The 17,863-nt window shown below is 47.7% G+C and overlaps 1 protein-coding gene across 2 annotated transcripts in view; it reads left to right on the top strand.

Annotated features, from left to right (window-relative positions):
• The window catches only part of ABCA3 (ATP binding cassette subfamily A member 3), a 74,100-nt gene extending 56,888 nt beyond the window's left edge, over window positions 1–17,212 (top strand). For both annotated transcript variants that reach the window (XM_083711063.1, XM_083711064.1), the window contains exons 23-31: window positions 1,096–1,254; window positions 2,669–2,841; window positions 3,143–3,277; window positions 4,265–4,459; window positions 5,257–5,444; window positions 5,867–6,037; window positions 6,346–6,533; window positions 7,647–7,720; window positions 10,538–17,212. In XM_083711063.1, coding sequence (XP_083567189.1) covers window positions 1,096–1,254; window positions 2,669–2,841; window positions 3,143–3,277; window positions 4,265–4,459; window positions 5,257–5,444; window positions 5,867–6,037; window positions 6,346–6,533; window positions 7,647–7,720; window positions 10,538–10,669 — 1,415 coding nt within the window. In that variant the 3' untranslated portion in view covers window positions 10,670–17,212. The remainder of the gene's footprint in view (window positions 1–1,095; window positions 1,255–2,668; window positions 2,842–3,142; window positions 3,278–4,264; window positions 4,460–5,256; window positions 5,445–5,866; window positions 6,038–6,345; window positions 6,534–7,646; window positions 7,721–10,537) is intronic.
• The last annotated feature ends 651 nt before the right edge of the window (window positions 17,213–17,863 follow it).

Raw genomic sequence — 17,863 nt, 5'->3', positions numbered from 1 at the left:
CAAAATTACGCAATATGTTGCTGAACTCCTATAACTTTTCACACCACAAAGGATCTGGGATTTAGGGTGAGGGTGTGTGTCCCACTTTCATTGCACTATTGCCCCTCTGGACGGCAATAAATGCAACTAAAAAAGCAGAACAAACCCACCCTTAACACACTTTTATTGTGTCAGGACCATGCTGCAGAATACATTTGCAACATAAGCACTAGTCTGGAGGAGCTATACCTAAAGCTATATCTGATATTTGATACTCTCTACAAGGTGGAAATTTGCAATGCTGTTAGCATGGTGGGCCTTCTTCTGATCTTGTGGGGCCCTGGCAAATGTCCAGCTTTAACACCATCCAGAATACATTTTAACATTCATTGTTTGTTTGTTTAAAATATTTATAATTATGTCCCTTCCTAATGGCTAATGCAAGTATATAAGCCAACCCCATAAAAGCAAAACACCTACAAATCCTGAAGCTTTATCACAACCGAGATTGGAGATGTCACAACCAGGGCTGCCTGGTTATCACTGACCCACGGCAGATCCTTTTTGCTGGTGGTTCCGCAGTTGTGGAATGCCCTCCCTAGTGATGTGTCCCTCTCATTAACTTTCGAGATGAATTTGAACACCTTGCTTGTTTTCAAACCCACCAATTTGGTGGTTGCAAAATACTGCTCCTGGTAACCCTCAGATCATTGGATGGAAGAATGTGTTTAACTACTTTTTTAAAAGTTTGTTTTTTTTAAAAAAAAGGTTTTATTATTAAAATAATTCAGGTATGTTTGAACATTTTTAAGGATTGTATGAAATGTATGTTTGTATACTTGTATATTCATAATATATGTGTATTAATGCTGAATTGCTTTTTTAAAAGTTTTTAATTGTCATTGTTTTCAGAAGTACTGTGCTCTGTTTCTTAAAGTACGCAGCCCAGCTCCCAAAACTGGGCAGGAGAAAAAAGAGCCTGATGTAAAAAGGAGGAGGAGAAAAAGAATTTTTAGACACAAGCATAGCCATCCTCTATGTATGAACAGGGCAGATTCATTAATATACCTGACTATCAAAGGCCACTTCCCTGACCTTCCCACGTTTTTCTTCCAGAACTTGGAATGGTGGATCTCTCAAGGATGTTGGATAAAGTCTTCTTAATCCTACCCAATTACTGCTTGGGACAAAGCATCAGCAAATTCTACCAAAACTATGAGTTCATTCAGTTCTGCACCTCCTCGATCGAGTCTCTCCTTGTCTGCAAAGTGTTTAGTGAGTATCCAGAATTACCATATTTTTCACCCTCTAGGATGCACCGTCTCATAAGGCGCACCTAGTTTTTTGGGGGGGAAATAGAGGGGGGGAAATTATTTTCCCCCCCAGGCACGGGGCTGGGGTGGGGGAAGCCCAAGCTTCCCCCAACCCCAGGCCCCAGAACAGGTAACTCTCTGCAAGCTGCGGGAGCCCAACGCTGGGCTCCCGCGCCTTGCGGAGAGCTGCGCGAAGTCTGGGCGCGCTAAGCTCAGCGCGCCCAGCCTTCGGCATGCAGGCAACTCTCCGCAAGACATGGGAGCCCAGCGCAGGGCTCCTGCGCCTTGCGGAGAGCTGCGCGAATTCTGGAGAGCGACAGGGGTCGGTGCGCACCGACCCCTCTCACTCTCCAGGCTTCAACAAAAGCCTGCATTCACCCCATAGGACGCACACACATTTCCCCTTCCTTTTTGGAGGGGGAAAAGTGTGTCCTATGGGGCGAAAAATACGGTAATCTTTCCGTCCCTGGCTTCTGTGGCAAGCCAAAACATCATCTTCTTCTTCTTCTTCTTCTTATTATTATTATTACTATTGCTATTTATAACATTTGTATAGCGCCCTATACTCGTAGATCTCAAGGTGGTTCACAACATAAATTGCAATATTAAAAAATATAATAAAACAAAGATAACCCAATAATCCCTCCTTCTGCAACACATTTAAAAGGGCATTAGATGTCAGTCATTACACACACACCCCACCCCAGGACTGCCACTGAAAACAACAGCCTTTCATCAAGCTCACTGCTTCCCTTCCCTTGTGCATATTCAGTGTTACCCGTGTCCTGATGTTCAGGCACTGCAGAAGAGAAAGGTCTCAAACAGGGCTGCTCTTATCAGCAGTGTCTCCATCTTATCCAGTGTTTGAAACTCCCATTGTTCTAGGCGCATTTTGCAGCAGGGGATTTCATTAGCACAAACAGTTTCTGAGGTCTGGGCACAGTACTGCACTTAAGATTTCAGATTAAAACTGCAGAGTGGAAGGGGGGGAAGTAAAGGAAAAGGAAAGGAGGACCTTTTTCTGCCTCCCCACTTCTCCCCTACTCTCTGAAGACTGGAGAAGAGACCCTCATAAGAGTATTAGGGGGAGTGGGCAGGGGAAGGACTAGGCCATGTGAAAATTGTAGCTCTGTGAGGGGATTTGGGGAGTTAAAACAGTGGTGTAGCATGGGGGGTGCAGGGGGGGCCGGCCGCACCAGGCGCAACATCTGGGGGGTAGGGTTAGGGGGCGCAAATCCACGGGTTAGGGGGCGCAAATTACTTGCCCTGCCCCGGGTGCTGACAACCCACGCTACGCCACTGAGTTAAAAGTACTTGTTTGGGATTGGACAGTGCCCTTCAGTATTTTTTCTCTCTCCTCTCTCCTACCATTCCAGATATTACTTTCCAAACCAATTACTTTGCATGGGAGAGCCCTGGGATTGGCAAATACTTGACTGCCATGGCTGTACAGGGGCTTGTGTTCCTCATCCTCCTCTTCCTCATTGAGACCAACATCCTTTGGAGACTGAAGAACCTTGTCTGCAACGTGCATCGGAGGCGGAAGTGGGTAAGAATTTCCTGGAAGGAACAAGTGTTCCTGGGTTGACAGAATTGTAAGCCAAGCTTCCCAGTGGGCTGTGTATACAGTGTAAGATATTCATCAAGCTACAGAGTCACAAGGCAGAACGAGCTGGAAAACAAACGAAGCTTCGGAGAAACAATTCTGGGTGGTTAAGCTGTAGTTGAGTAAACAAACCATGGCTTAGTATTATGTGTGAACCAGGCTAATTACTTGTTCAGCTGTGCCAGAATCTTGCATTATTGCAGTATACTCATCGTCCATTTTCTGTTGGCTTTTTCTACAACAGGTGATGCTGCTGAACAGAGTCCCCGTCCTTCCAGAAGACCGGGATGTTGCAGATGAGAGGAAGAAGGTTTTGGAGTCACCAACAGCATCCCTTTCATCACTGAATAGTCCCTTAGTCATCAAGGAGCTTACCAAGGTAAACGTCTGGCCCTCCTATGTGGTTTCTAAAGCTTAGCCTCTCTTTGAAGATATTGTTGTTGTTGTTGTTTAATTTTTATACCTCTTACATGCCAAAATGGCTTCTAAGCAGTTTACCAGTATAAAATCAATTGTACTATGCTATACACCAGGCTTCCTCAGCCTCAGCCCTCCAGATGTTTTGAGACTACAGTTCCCATCATCCCTGACCACTGGTCCTGCTAGCTAGGGATCATGGGAGTTGTAGGCCAAAAACATCTGGAGGGATGAGTTTGAAGAAGCCTGCTATACACAATAAAACAAACCAGTTAAAAAGCATAGCAATAAAAACAGTTTAAAACAACTACAACAATTAAGTCAGGAAGTTCAAATTCAGAGGAATGCTTTCCTGAAATGTGTGTATTCAGGAGCCGGCAGAATCCCAATACCAGTGGGGGCCTCTTGAACAGGGAGGGCATTCTGCAACACTGGTCCTGTCAGTGAAAAAGCCCAACACCATGTGTGTTAAATGTGCTTTAAAGGTATGGTGTAGATGTGACCAAATCAGACCATTTTCAAGGCTGTAAGACTAGCCAGGCTCCAACAACCACAACATGACCACTATTCTCATTTATTTATACTCCCAGTTGGAGGCAATGTGAGATGATTGTTTGCTGTCTTGTCCTCCCAACTTCTGGAGGAAGTCCCATTTCCAAGTGGAGAGATACCAGTAGAGACTGGTCCACTAGGGCAATTGGGGCACTGCCCCACCAACTTCAATATGCCTTCAGCCACCTCCCACCACTTCCCCACCCAGCTTATTCCAATCAAGGGGTGTCTCTTCCTGTTGCTCTGGCTGCACCTGCTGTTGGTCTCCCTGCCTTCCACCCTTCCAGTCCCAGTGGGCACCAGTCACACAAGTTATGGCATCACTTCTTTGGGAGGAATGAGGAGGAGCCATCTTGCAACCCAGCAGTTTGTTTGTTTGTTTGTTTTGCTCTTCCAGGTGTACAGCAACAGGGACTCATGCCTGGCTGTGGACAGAATATCCTTGGCAGTCAACAAAGGGGAGTGTTTCGGGCTTCTTGGCTTCAACGGGGCAGGGAAGACCACCACCTTCAAGATGCTGACAGGGGATGAGAGCATCACATCGGGAGACGCCTATGTGGATGGCCACAGCATCCTGGCCAACATCAAAAAGGTAAGGGTTGAAACAGTAGAAAGAGCCCTGCTGGATCAGGCTAAAGACCTTGTCTCAATTCAGCATCCTGTCGTCAAAGTGGCCTCTGAGATGTCTCTGGGAAACCACAAGTCTGGCCTGAGAAAGCCAGTGTGGGTTAGAGAGATGGGCTAGAATCTCAACTCTGCCATGAAGCTCACTGGGTGAGAGTCACGGCCTCTCAGGCTAACCTACCTCACAGGGTTGTCAAATGAGGAGGGCAAGGTCATGTATGCCACCTTGAGTTGGGGGGGGGAGGTAGTATGTAAATGCGATACATAGATAAATACAATGAGCGCATTAGCACTCTCCCTACTTGTGATCCCTGGAAACTGGTATTTAGAGGCATATTGCCTCCGACAGTGAAAGCAGAACAAGGCCACCATGGCTAGAAACCATTGATAAGTCTTATCCTCCATGAATTTGTCCAGTCGTTTTTTCCAAGTTGTTGGCTGTCAATTCTGTTCTGCAGCTCCTTCTGCTTTATACAAACAAACTGGATTCCTTAGTTTTATTTGTCACCAGACCTGCACCCCCTCCAATCCCTGGAACCAACCCTATAGTTGCTGGTGGGTGCCAGGCTCTGTGGCCTCCCTGTTTCACATTCAGGGCTTCTCTCTTCGAAGCTCAGATTAACAGAAGCAAACTAGAACAGCCTGGATGACCTTCATCAAGGGCAGGTCCAGAAGTGGCAGTTTTGAGTTTGGTAGGGCACTGAAACCATCAATAGGGAGGTTCTCGGGCAATTCTGTTGACTTTGGTCTATCGTTTACATTCAGGTCCAGCAGCGGATTGGCTACTGCCCTCAGTTTGATGCCCTTTTGGATCACATGACCGGGAGGGAGACCTTGAGCATGTACGCCCGGCTGCGAGGGATTCCCGAGCGCTACATTGGCAGCTGTGTGGAGAACATGCTCCGAGGCCTTCTCTTAGAGCCACATGCGAACAAGCTCATCAGGACGTACAGGTGAGGCAGAGAGATGCTGGCCTCCAAAGCTCAGCCCCCTGCCGTGGGTCCAGTCCAGAGAGTCCTCACCACACAGTTGTACAGGCACCAGGTTGACCCACCCCTGAGCTGGAGAGCTTTCCTCTCGCTCTTGTGCAGTTCCTGTTCGTTTCAGAGAGGCTTGTGCAGGAGAACTTCTCAAGGGAATGTGCCCCCCGGGACAAGAGTTGCTTGCCTCCCACCCCCTGTTCCTCCTCACGCATCTGCTCGTTAAAAAACAACGAGAGAAGGGGTAATCCTAGCTGCCAATTTAAAGATTCATTTAGTGTCTCGCCCCAAGTCCATTGTTAATGGGTAAATGGTGGGTGAAGACAGCCGGGGCAGAACGATCCCTTGATGGCTTTGTAGCAGGCAAAGTCCATTGATACCTTCTCCTTCCACAGCGGCGGCAACAAGCGGAAACTGAGCGCGGGGATAGCCCTGATTGGTGGCCCCCCTGTCATCTTCCTGGATGAGCCCTCCACCGGCATGGATCCTGTTGCCAGGCGCCTACTGTGGGATGCAGTTGCCAGGACGCGGGAGTGCGGGAAGTCCATCATTATCACTTCACACAGGTTGGGACCATTTTCTTAGCCTGCACTAGCATGGTGGGAAGGGAAGGGGTATTGAGGGAGAAAAGGGGCAGTGCTTATTCAACCCACTGAAAATTAATGAAAGACACTTTGGGCTCCAGTAAACCTATTATTTCAGAAATCTCCTCTATCACATCTTCCCCAAATCTGTATGCATGTTTGCACGACCACTGCATGTTCCATTGCTTGTATGTTCATTTTAACGTAATTTGGTTTGAGTTACTTTTTGGGTTTTCTTTTTTTAAAAAATAGTGACTATAAGTATTTATCTCCTTGTCTCCTTTCAACAGCATGGAAGAATGTGAAGCTTTGTGCACCCGGCTGGCCATCATGGTGAATGGGCAGTTCAAATGCCTGGGGAGCCCACAGCACCTGAAGAGCAAATTTGGCAGTGGGTACACCCTGCTGGCAAAAACCCACAGCGATGATGAGGACAACCTTCAGGCCTTCAAAACATTTGTGGAGAAGACTTTCCCAGGTACGTACAGACAAGCTCATGAGGACCTAAATCATAATAATTAGGGTGCCGGGAAATTAAACAATTCTCTTTTTTTATGTAGTCAAAGGAGTTTTAGTTAAACAATCAGTTGACTTTGTACAAATTTTACTATACAAATGTGTTTGAATTTGCGTATGTATTTGCATACATTTGCATGTGACTTAAGTGATTCTGAAGCAAGATGAAGCACATGCGTGTTGTCTCATAACCAACATTGCCTTAGAAGAAGGCATTCTTTCTATTGTGTGAGAGAAGGGGAGATGCCTCCATCCATTTTTAATAAAGCTTTACAATATATAAATAGCAAATGCAGTAAAGAATGCTTAAGCATATGGTATTAAAGAAATGATTGAACATAGATTAATTGCCCATTTTCAGATGGAGCTAGTGTGTGTGTGTGTGTGTGTGTGTGTGTAAGCAGTTTGTATGTGCTTTATATTAAACTAAATATTTAAAAATCTGCCTCCTGAATAATTGGGAGAATCTTTTCAGCTGTTTAAATGTTTTTGAATCAGTTTTGTATAATTAATTGATCAAACGTTATTGCTTTGTTTATGATCCTTAGGATTCACTTAGGGCTTTTGAGAGTTAAAAGCACTCATCACGTGAAATCGACTTTGTTTATTTATTTATTATTTATCTATCTTGTAAATCTTTACGACAACCCTATAAGGCTGGTCTGTTTTACCTCCATATTTGGGGTTGGAAAGCTTAAGCTGGGAGATTGCAGGACGGGGGGGGGGGGGGGCAGGGTTGTTAGACCAAAGCCTCTGTTTCTGTCTCCAAAGGCCACTTGGGGAATGAATGGCAGCCTGAAGCAGAGGCTTCCTGATTTGTAGCTCAGCATCTTAGCTACACTTGTCTGTAGCTCCTCTCCTCCTCACCACCAACCAGCTTGAATGCCAGTGGCTGGGAATCACAGGTGGCCAGAGTGCTGCTCTGAGCAGGTCTTTCCTGCTGGCTTTTCATCGAGTCATCAGCTTAGCCACTGTGAAAACAAGATGTGGGACTGCATGGGCCATTGGCCCGATCCCAGCAGGAATTTTCTGGTGTTATTATGCTGGCTATATGTCTCTGCTTCTCCTCTTCCAGGGAGCATCCTGAAGCATGAACATCAGAGCATGGTCCATTATCACCTCACCAACAAGAACCTCAGCTGGGCACAGGTAAGGGCTGAAGGGAATCTGCTGGTGGGCTTGAGCAGTGGCCATCTCTGAAGGCCCACCTAAATGTCCTCCTTATTGTCCATTCATGATAATTTGCAGGGGTCCTGGGGGGGGCAGGGTTGTTAGACCAAAGGTGGGGAACCTTTTGCAGCCCGAGGGCCACATTTCCACCTGGAAAAACTTCTGAGGGCCAGAAGCATTTTCCTCTGCCCTCTTGAGCTTGGGGTGTTGGTGCAGGAGATAGCATTCTCTGTAGCAGCCCCTAAGTTGTGGGAGTCCTTCATTATACAGCTCCTGGCTTTTGACACTTGAGATTTCTGCTTGGCAGGGGGTTGGACTCAATGGCCCTTGTGGTCTCTTCCAACTCTTTGATTCTATGAGATGAATATTATTAGGTCTCAATTTCTTAAAATTTCTGTGATTGTAAGTTGCTTTCGTTGTCACCCATCCTGGGTGAAGGGTAGGTGATTAATAATACTATATCTATCTATCTATCTATCTATCTATCTATCTATCTATCTATCTATCATCGTCTATCTATCTCTTTATTTATACATACATACATACATACATACATACCCTGCCCATCTGGCTGGGTTTTCCCAGCCACTCTGGGCGGCTCCCAACAGAATATTAAAAATAGAATCAAACATTAAAAACTTTCCATGACATCTGATGGGATGGCATTCCACAGGGTAGGCACCACTGCTGAGAAAGCCCTCTGTCTGGTTCCCTATAGCTTCACTTCTCACAGTGAGGGAACCAACAGAAGACCCTTGGAGCTGGACCTCAGTGTCAGGGCAGAACAATGGGGGTGGAGACGCTCCTTCAGGTATACTGGGACGATACTCTTTAGGGCTTTAAAGGTCAGACCAACACTTTGAATTGTGCTTGGAAACGTACTGGGAGCCAATGTAGGTCTTTCAGGACCAGTGTTATATGGTCTTGGTGGCCACTCCCAGTCACCAGTCTCACTGCCACATTCTGGATTAGTTGTGGAGTTTCCAGGTCACCTTCAAAGGTAGCCCCATGTAGAGTGCATTGCAGTAGTCCAAGCGGGGGATAACTAGAGCATGCACCACTCTGATGAGACAGTCTACTGGCAGGTAGGGTCTCAGCCTGTGTACCAAATGGAGCTGACATGGAATTGAACTGCGCCTCCATGGACAGCTGTGAGTCCAAAATGACTCCCAGGCTGCACACCAGTTCTTCAAGGGCACAGTTACCCCATTCAGGACCAGGGAGTCCTCCACACTAGCCCACCCCCTGTTCCCCCAAAACAGTTCTTCTGTCTTGTCAGGATTCAGCCTCAATCTGTTAGCCACTATCCATCCTCCAGCCAGACACTCACACAGGACCTTCACCGCCTTCACTGGTTCTGATTTAAAAAAAAGGTAGAGTTGGGTATCATCCGCATACTGATGAACACCCAGCCCAAACCCCCTGATGATCTCTCCCAGCAGTTTCATATATACGTTAAAAAGCATGGGGGAGAGGACAGAACCCTGAGGCACCCCACAATTGAGAGCCCAGGGGTCTAAACACTCATCCCCCATCACCACTTTCTGGACACGGCCCAGGAGGAAGGAGTGGAACCACTGTATAATAGTGCCCCCAGCTCCCAGCTACTCTAGACAGTCCAGAAGGATGTTATGGTTGATGATATCAAAGGCCGCTGAGAGATCCAGCAGAACTAGGAACCAGCTTTCACCTTTGTCCCTAGCCTGCCGGAGATCATCAACCAGTGCAACCAAAGCAGTTTCATTCCCATGATGAGGCCTGAATCCTGATTGGAAGGAGTCCAAATGGTCCACATCTTCCAGGCGTGCCTGGAGTTGTTCAGTAACCACCCACTCAATCACCTTGCCCAAGAATGGAAGATTTGAGACTGGGCAATAGTTGGCCATATTGGCCGGGTCCAAAGATGTTTTTTTTAAGAAGCGGTTTAATGACCGCCTCTTTCAGCGGGTCTGGAAAGGCTCCCTCACAGAGGGAAGCATTCACCACCCCACAGAGCCCATCACCCAGCCCTTCCCGGCTAGCTTTTATAAGCCAGGAGGGGCAAGGATAGGTTTCACTCGTCCAAGCAGCCTGTCCACATCCTCAGAGGTAACAGATTGGAATTGATCCCATGCAACTTGACTAGACAGGACTCTAGCACTCTCCCACCCCAGCCCTGCTCTCTACCTCCTTCCGAATCTGAGCGACTTTATTTGCAAAATAATTGCAGGAAATCTTGGGGTCCTTTTCGGGCCCTGATGGCAAAGGTGGTTCCATTAGATTGCAAACCACCTAAAAGAGTCTCCTGCTGCTGTTTTCTGCAGATGCAATAGAGGCGGTGAAGAAGGTCCTTTTCACCATCGCTATCGCCACTTGGTAGGCTTGACATTGTGCTCTAATCTGTGTCTGGTCCGATTCAGAATGAGTTTTCCACCACCAGTACTCTAGCCATCTCAGCAATTGTTTCATCACCCTAAGCCCTGGAGAAAACCACGGGGCTATCCAGGCTCCATGCAGTTGGAGAGGGCGCTTTGGAGTCAGACAGTTGATAGTTCTGGTTAACTCCGCATTCCAGCAAGCCACCAGGGAATCAGCTGAAAGACCACCAACATGGGATAAAACATCCCCTACCATATTATGGATGTTACAGTAAGAATAGATTATAGTAAGAGGAGGTGCTGGCTTGTTCTTGGGGAGAAGGGAAGATCTTGGAAAAGCAACCCAAGGCCTCTTACAAACCTTTCAAAAGCGCTGCTTGAAGGAAGGTGCTTCCCTCCTCAGACTCTCACCAAGATTTTGCTGTCTCCTTTCTCCCAGGTGTTCGGGGCACTAGAGAAAGCCAAAGAGAAGTACTGCGTGGAGGATTATTCCGTCAGCCAAATCTCCTTGGAGCAAGTCTTCATGAGCTTCACCCGTTTCCAGCACTACACAGAGGATCAAGGGAAATGAGGCGGAGCCCCTCTGCCTGCTCCGCACGGACTGACCCTGCTGCCTATACATAGTATATATAGAGACAGTAATTTATATTATCAGCCATGTCTTCAACAATGCATCAAAAGGATAGACATTCTCAACGAAGCGGGGGGGGGGGCAGACGAAATCTCCTGCTCTCCGCAGTGCCGGGCTCAAGAGGAAGAGCATGCATGATGTGTGCGTGTGCGTGTGTGTCATGGTGTACGTCCGCATGCGGCGAGGCATGGGAAAGAGCAGCAAAGGGCTGCATCTCAAGGCAGCACAGCCAGCCTGTGGGTCTTAACTAGCTCTCCCTCCGCCTTTAAGCCAACCAGAGAGGACAGTGTTGCACCACCACGCAGGTAATGCACTCCTGGTGCTGGGATGACTGGTGGAGCCTGTCTTTTGCATCCTCTCCTCCAGGACTTCCACTGGGTCAACATCTATGTCATTGGCCCAGTGTGCCTCTGCAAATGAGGCACTGGCAACGCACACGTCTGTCTGTCTGCAGCCCATGTCTGCATAAGGAAACAAAACGTCCCCCGTGTGGCGTATCCGTCCAGCCCGACTTCCTTTTTGCCACTTGCTTTCCTCAGGTGGAGCGAGACGAGGAGGGCAGCATGCAACTGGTCACGATCCCCACCTCACTCTGGGGTTCCCATCAGATCTGGGATTATTTATTTATTTTCCACAAGGTGCCGGGGGGGGGGGGGAGATAATGCATTTTGCTTTTCAGACAAATATGAGGCTGAGTTTAGCATAGTAGGAATCCCGCGGGCACCACCCTTGCACATTCCTTCATCCATGTCACTAACCTTAAATGTTCATGGAGAATCTCCTTCGAGGTGGTTTTGCTGTAGTTTAGAGCAATGTTCTTCAACCTTTGGTCATCCCCAGATGTTATTTGCTTATGCTTCCTATCACCTGCAGGGATATGAGCAAGCTGGAAGATGAGTAGAGAAGGACAGCCAAGATGATAAAGGTACCAAGCCTTACGAGGAACGGTTGTGAGAGGGTGTGGGTAGGTTTAGCCAGGATAAGAGGAAAGGGAGAGGAGATATGACAGCCACCTTCAAATATCTAAAGGGCTGCCATGTGGAAGAGGGAGCAAGCTTGTTTTCTCCTGCTCCAGAGGGTAGAACCCAAACCAATGGATCCAAATTACAAAAAAAGAGATTCTGACTAAGAACTTTCTGGCAGTAAGAGCTTATTCAGCTACTTCAGAAGGTGCTGGGCTCTCTTTCTCTGGAGGTTTTTAAACAGAGGTTGGATGGTCATCTGTCAGGGATGATTGAGTTGTAACTCAAGGACCCTTTGGGTTCCTTCCAACTCTACAATTCTTCAAATCTATGATCCCTAAGCATTAGTTAAGCTGGCTGGGGATGGTGGGAGACAAGAGTCCAGCACCATCTGGGGACCAAAGGCTGAAGAGAACTGATTTAGAGAACTAGCCAAAAGCTTCCATCAGCCACGGATCATGGGAAAGTTCTCTGCTGTATGAAATCCTAGCCAATTGCAAAGAAGTGGAACTGCCACTTAGCAACCTGTCATTTTGTCTGTGTATTCTCCAGGACCAACTAATCACGTGCTCTGTTACGGCTTGATTCTGGACCCAGGTGGGGACATTGTTCTGCACTTTTGGGGTTTGTAGCAGCCAAGTCAGCCTTGCAGAAGCGGAGGCTGTTGTCAGGTGGAAGCAACTCCGTGTCCTCCTCCTCCTCTGAAATCTGGAAAGAATAGGCCGTGAAGGTGTTGGTGACAGGCGGCCACTTATCTTTAGGTGCTCTGCTGGAACCAGGGCTTTTGAATCCCTCCAAGAAGTTGGAGTGAGGAGGAAATTCACGCCCAGTTTCAAGGTGCTGACCTGCACTGTAGGATATGTTCTGTTATAGTGCTGCCTTTGTCTCAACAAATTACCAGGATGTGTTCCCACTTAGGGCCAGCTCAGCCCTTGGTTCCCCAGAATGAAGGATGTTCCCAATGCAGGGCAGGGGAATCCTGAGACTCTCCAAATGCCTCTTCGACCCCAGTTCCCATCATCCCAAAACCGTTGGCCATGCAGGCAGGGGGTGATGGGGGCTGCAGCCCAAGAACATTAGGAAGACAGGCTCCCCATGGCAGCCTTATCACCTCTGTTAGGATGAGTTAGCACATTCCCCTTGGGGGAAAAAATGAGAGAAATCCCACCATGTCTTAGCAGACATTATTGTGGTTGTCCCTTGCTTCCCCACATGGGGGCGCCTTATAGAAATCACCATGTTAAAACCTGCCTTTTGTATTGCATTGAGGAAAGATTAAGGAACAGAGTGAAGGGTCCTAGCAAGGGGTTATTCTGCTTGTCCAAATGGGGAACTCTGGAGACTAGCGTTTTGTAGGGCCAGGTGTGCTGCAGCCCAAGTGCCCATCCTGGCAAAATTTTTTAACAATCCTGCCTTAGATAAATGTGGGCCTAACTGCATGCACCTGTCAAGACTTGAACAGCACCTGCTAACTAAGCATCTGCTCTGCACTGAGCCCTCTGTCTGCTGCTTGCTAGATCACCAAAAAACAAAGCCCACCCAAATCTGCAGCTCCAAGTTGGGCAGAGGGGAACCCAGCAAAAAAACAAAACAAACCCTTCCATTTTGTCCCTCCTTTAATGCATCCTATTTTTGCAAAGGCAATGATGGCAGTTGCAGTGCTCAAGGTTTTAATGAGACTCAGAGATTGTCAGCAGATCAGGCAGGAAGTGGCCTAGTTCTTCATTCCCAAGCCCTCTAGCAAGGAGATAATTCCTGGCCACCAACCCTTAGCCATTGGCTAGTCCTTGTTGGGTTCATGCATTTCCTCGCACCTGCAGCCGAGTAAAATTTGATATCTGGAAGAGAATTCCACATCTGCAGAATCCTTAATTTGCATTACCATAAAACAACGTTTTGATCCCTTAGTGCTCCAGATATAAGCTTGGGAATGCAGTTGAAATACCAGAAGACGTGTGACGGGCTATGCAGGCCGCCCCAGTTCTGAGGGAGTGATGTTTCTAGTGCCCTTCATAATTTGTCCCTGCACATGGCATAGCAGAAGTGGAATGAAATAGGCAAACGTAGGCACGTTAATGTAATACATCTAGATGTGTTAGCTATGCCTGTCATTGGAGCAGAATCTGGGTCTTTTAGGCACACAGTGGTCCATCTGCCCCCGTTCTTATACAGGGAATTCCATGCAGGGGATGGCCATGATTCCTAATCATGTTTGGTGCGGTGCCAGAAAAGTACTCCTTCAAACTACACTACTTAAGGCAGTTGGGCACTTGCCTTCAGTTGGCTTAAAAACTGACAGCTGCCTGAATGGGTTCTTCAGGCCAAGGAGAATTGGACCCCTCTTGATATGGACGTGTGTATTGCCTATCTTTGAGGAGCTAGCCATCTGCATACTGGTTAGCTGACCCTGGCGTGGAAGCGATCAGGTTTCTGGAGGTGGGAAAGAGGGAGGAGCCAGTACTTTATTCTGGGGTTCCTTTGTGCTTGTAGTTGTTTGTCAATGGGTTGCACTGTAGGACCAGTATGAAGATGGTCCGTGCTCTAGAAAGTGTGTATCTGCAGACCAACATCACTGGTTGTGATTGTATCAGATTGCTTAAAGTGTTGGAAGACAGAGGGCTAATTTCGCCACTCAACAGCCTTGTGTGTGGCATTGTGGATTGTTGTTTTCAAAACTTCTCATGGCCCTTTTAATAACTGTGATGTCATGTGGCCACAATTTTAAACAGAGGTTGGATGGCCATCTGTCATGGATGCTTTAGTTGAGATTTCCTGCATTGCAGGGATTTGGACGATGACTCTTGGGGTCCCTTCCAACTGTACAATTTTATAATTCTATTATTATTTAAATAAGAGTTCTGGTTGCTGCGTCCCACAAAAGGCTATTCTAGTACTGGGAAAGGTGCAGAAACGGGGGTGAGATTATCACGGTGTGGTTAGAGCACTTCCCTGCATCAGGTTGGCCACCGGGGCTCTTCAGAATAACCCAACTATGCATTTTCCAAGGGGTGCCTTTGGGTCACCCCCGGGCACAAGTTGAACTGCCCTAGGTGCATCCAAGAGTTCTGTGCATTATGTGAATCGTTTGCTTAGCCTCTTCCATGTGGCAGAAACCCAATCCTATGATGTCTGTGAGCAAATGGGGTGGAGCGGGGAGCTAGTCGGTCCTTTCTATCACCACCCTGCCTTTGGCTTACAAAGCCACCCACTCAAGAAAGGCGCTTCAAACTACTTATTTCAGGTGGTGCATGTTCCTTGTTGTCTTCCTTTTTAAGAGTGTATTAGTGGTGTCCTTTTTTTGTCCGTTTCCAGTGGTTTGTCTCTATTTTCTGTGTTCAATCACATTCCGTCCAGTTTGGCCAAGGCCAGCCTAAGGTGCCACTCCTTCTAGTGAACCCAGGCACAGTCCACCAAGAGGTTCTCCTGCACGAGCCATGGCTTGCATGCACAACATACATTTTAAAATGCATTGCTTCCCTTCAGGAATCCTGGGAGCTGTAGTTTAATCCCCATGGAGCTACAATTCCCAGCAACTGCTGTTCCCCAGATCCTTTGGGGGAAAGCCATGCTCTTTAAATGTATGGGGTTGTTGTGGCCTCTCTTGACATGGAGATGCTCAGTCCGCCTGTCTTATCCCCCACTCCACCATCCTTGGTATATTAAAAATATACCAGAAGCAGCAGCCACCTCACCTAACCTAGGCAGAGCCAACACCAGGTTCAGCTGCTCATTACTTGGTGCAGGCTTTAGCTGAAATTTGCAAGGTTCATTGGTGGAGAAGCAGCTCCCCTTTTGCAGGGAGAGCCAGTAGAGGACTGTGCAGGTGCTTCTTTGCTCCGTTGCCTTCCTTCCCTCCTGGGCCCCTGGGCCTTTTTTCGCACACACCCCCAGGTGCTTTCTGGCGAACAAAAGAGTTGCAAAGCCAAAGGGAAACTCTGATCTGCTTCAAGCAGATTGGAGAACAGCCTTTGCTCTTAATAAGGGCTGATCCACTTTCAGAACTGCTTCAGGTTTTTACAGACACTCAACACTGGCTTTTCTAGGCAACAGCAGAGGTTGCTTCATTTGGGCAAACTGGGTGCTGCCTCGTCAACTTCTGCCAAGCTCCAGCTGCCAGCCTTCTTACTTCATCCAGCCCAGCAAGGTGGCGCAGCCTGCCAGCTTCCTCCTCCTCCTCCGTCTCAGTGTTGGCCCTTATAGAACTCTGCAAGGAGGAGGATGGGGACAAAACTAGAATGCCTGTCCTTTGGCTCCCCCTACTGTTGGGCTCCCTGCCTTCTGCCCTACCAGCCCCAATGGGCTGCAACCGCCACTATAAGCATGTGGCAGTCACCCACCAGGTCCTCTAAACAGTGGGTATTTGCCAGGGAGCTGGTGCATCTAACTGGTGCAAGTCTTCAAGTGTTATGTGGAATGTACCTTTTATGGAGGGGGTGGGTTCACTCTTTCTTGGTCCACTTTTTGCTTTACCATACACTAAACTCTGCAGCTGTTCCCCTCCCCTGGGACACCCCCCCTGCTTGTCCATCCACATGGGATCTAGATCTGTGGTTTTTTAAACCTCCCTGGGTTTCTTGAGGAACCTTATTCAGTAGGCCTTCCTCAGTGAGATCACTAATGGCCAGTAGGCTTCCTTGGAAGGTGGCTCACCTGCTATTAGCAATATCCCTGTGCTACCACAGAGGACTTTGAGGTGTTTCTCCCTTTTTTATTTCATTGGTTCTGCCCCTGCACATCGCAGTTGCTGTGAATGGCAGCAGAACCCTGAAATAAATAAGTAAAGCAGAGGGTGGGGGGGGGGTGTCCCCACTATGTTCCCAGGTATGCACTCAGTTACTTCACAGGGGCAATGGTGAGGCTTCCATGCAAGCAAACTGGTTCCCTGAGGATCAGGAGTTTTGACAACCACTGCTTTAGATGTCTCGAGAGTGTAAAATAGTCACAGTTTTGTTGTTTTCAGTACTTTGACTTACACAGCAAATCCCTTCGTCTTGCACAAGTCACTGCATTTTTGCACAATTGTATGTGTGTGTGTTTATGGATCCAGTTTGTGCTCTGAAATTTCTCAGGTCTGTTGTTGCACCAACCCCCCAAACACAATGTACTGAAATGTTTTTGCTGCAAAGGCAAACGGAACCAGCGGAGATCGCCTCTTGCTGCTTTTGGTCACATGGCGACAGTGGCAAACTGAGCACTAATCAAAACCACAAAAGCCACCCATTAGGTATTGCATCCTCCCAATGTATGCGCCCCTTTTCTGATTCCCCCCCCCAATATTTCACTTTTTATTTGTGTTGGGTTTTGTGTGTGTGTGTGTGTGTGCGCGCCTGCCTATGAAAATACATTTTTAAACACTAAGGAGGATACAGGGACTTCTGAAAGGGAGGGGTGCAGGGTTAGTCCATGTCTCAGACATGTGAGTGTGTGTCCATCTGCTCTTCAATGGCTCTTATGTACTGCAGTCAGTTGTAGTGGTGACATTTTCCCCCATCTCAAAAAATAAACTGGATTTTCAAAATAATGACTCTGTATTTTTCCCCTGTCATGGTAGATGGGGGGGGGGGTGTCTGTGTGTGTGCTGTGCATAACTACATGGCATCAGCTGCTGCTCTGCGAGAATCATAGCTCTGCTCTGCTGCCACAGTTTGGAGGTAGGAATGCCTCTGAGTACCAGTTATTGGAAACCAACAGAAGGTGAGAACTCTCTTGTGCTCAAATGCTGCTTGAGGGATCTGGTGGGCCACTGTGAGAACAGGGTGGTGGGCTAAATGGGTCCTTGGCCTGATCCAGCTAGGAAACCCTGATGTTCCTAAATAGAACAATACAGTGGTACCCCGGGTTACATACGCTTCAGGTTATAGGCACCACTAACCCAGAAATAATACCTCGGGTTAAGAACTTTGCTTCAGGATGAGAACAGAAATCGTGCTCCGGTGGAGCAGCAGCAGCGGGAGGTCCCATTAGCTAAAGTGGTGCTTCAGGTTAAGAACGGACCTCCAGAATGAATTAAGTACTTAACCCGAGGTACCACTGTACCCAAGAACATAGAAACTATCCTCCCTTAAGCTAAAACTTGAAGCAAGAGCAGGACTTTGTACTCTGTGTTGTTCCTGCCTAAGCACTTGTATTACATCCCAACATGCATGGGGGGGGGGGTGTTGGATGATGTACA

Source organism: Podarcis gaigeae (assembly GCF_964106915.1).
Source record: "Podarcis gaigeae genome assembly, chromosome: 14".
NCBI lineage: Eukaryota > Metazoa > Chordata > Lepidosauria > Squamata > Lacertidae > Podarcis > Podarcis gaigeae.
This window is presented reverse-complemented; position numbering and strand designations above follow the sequence as displayed.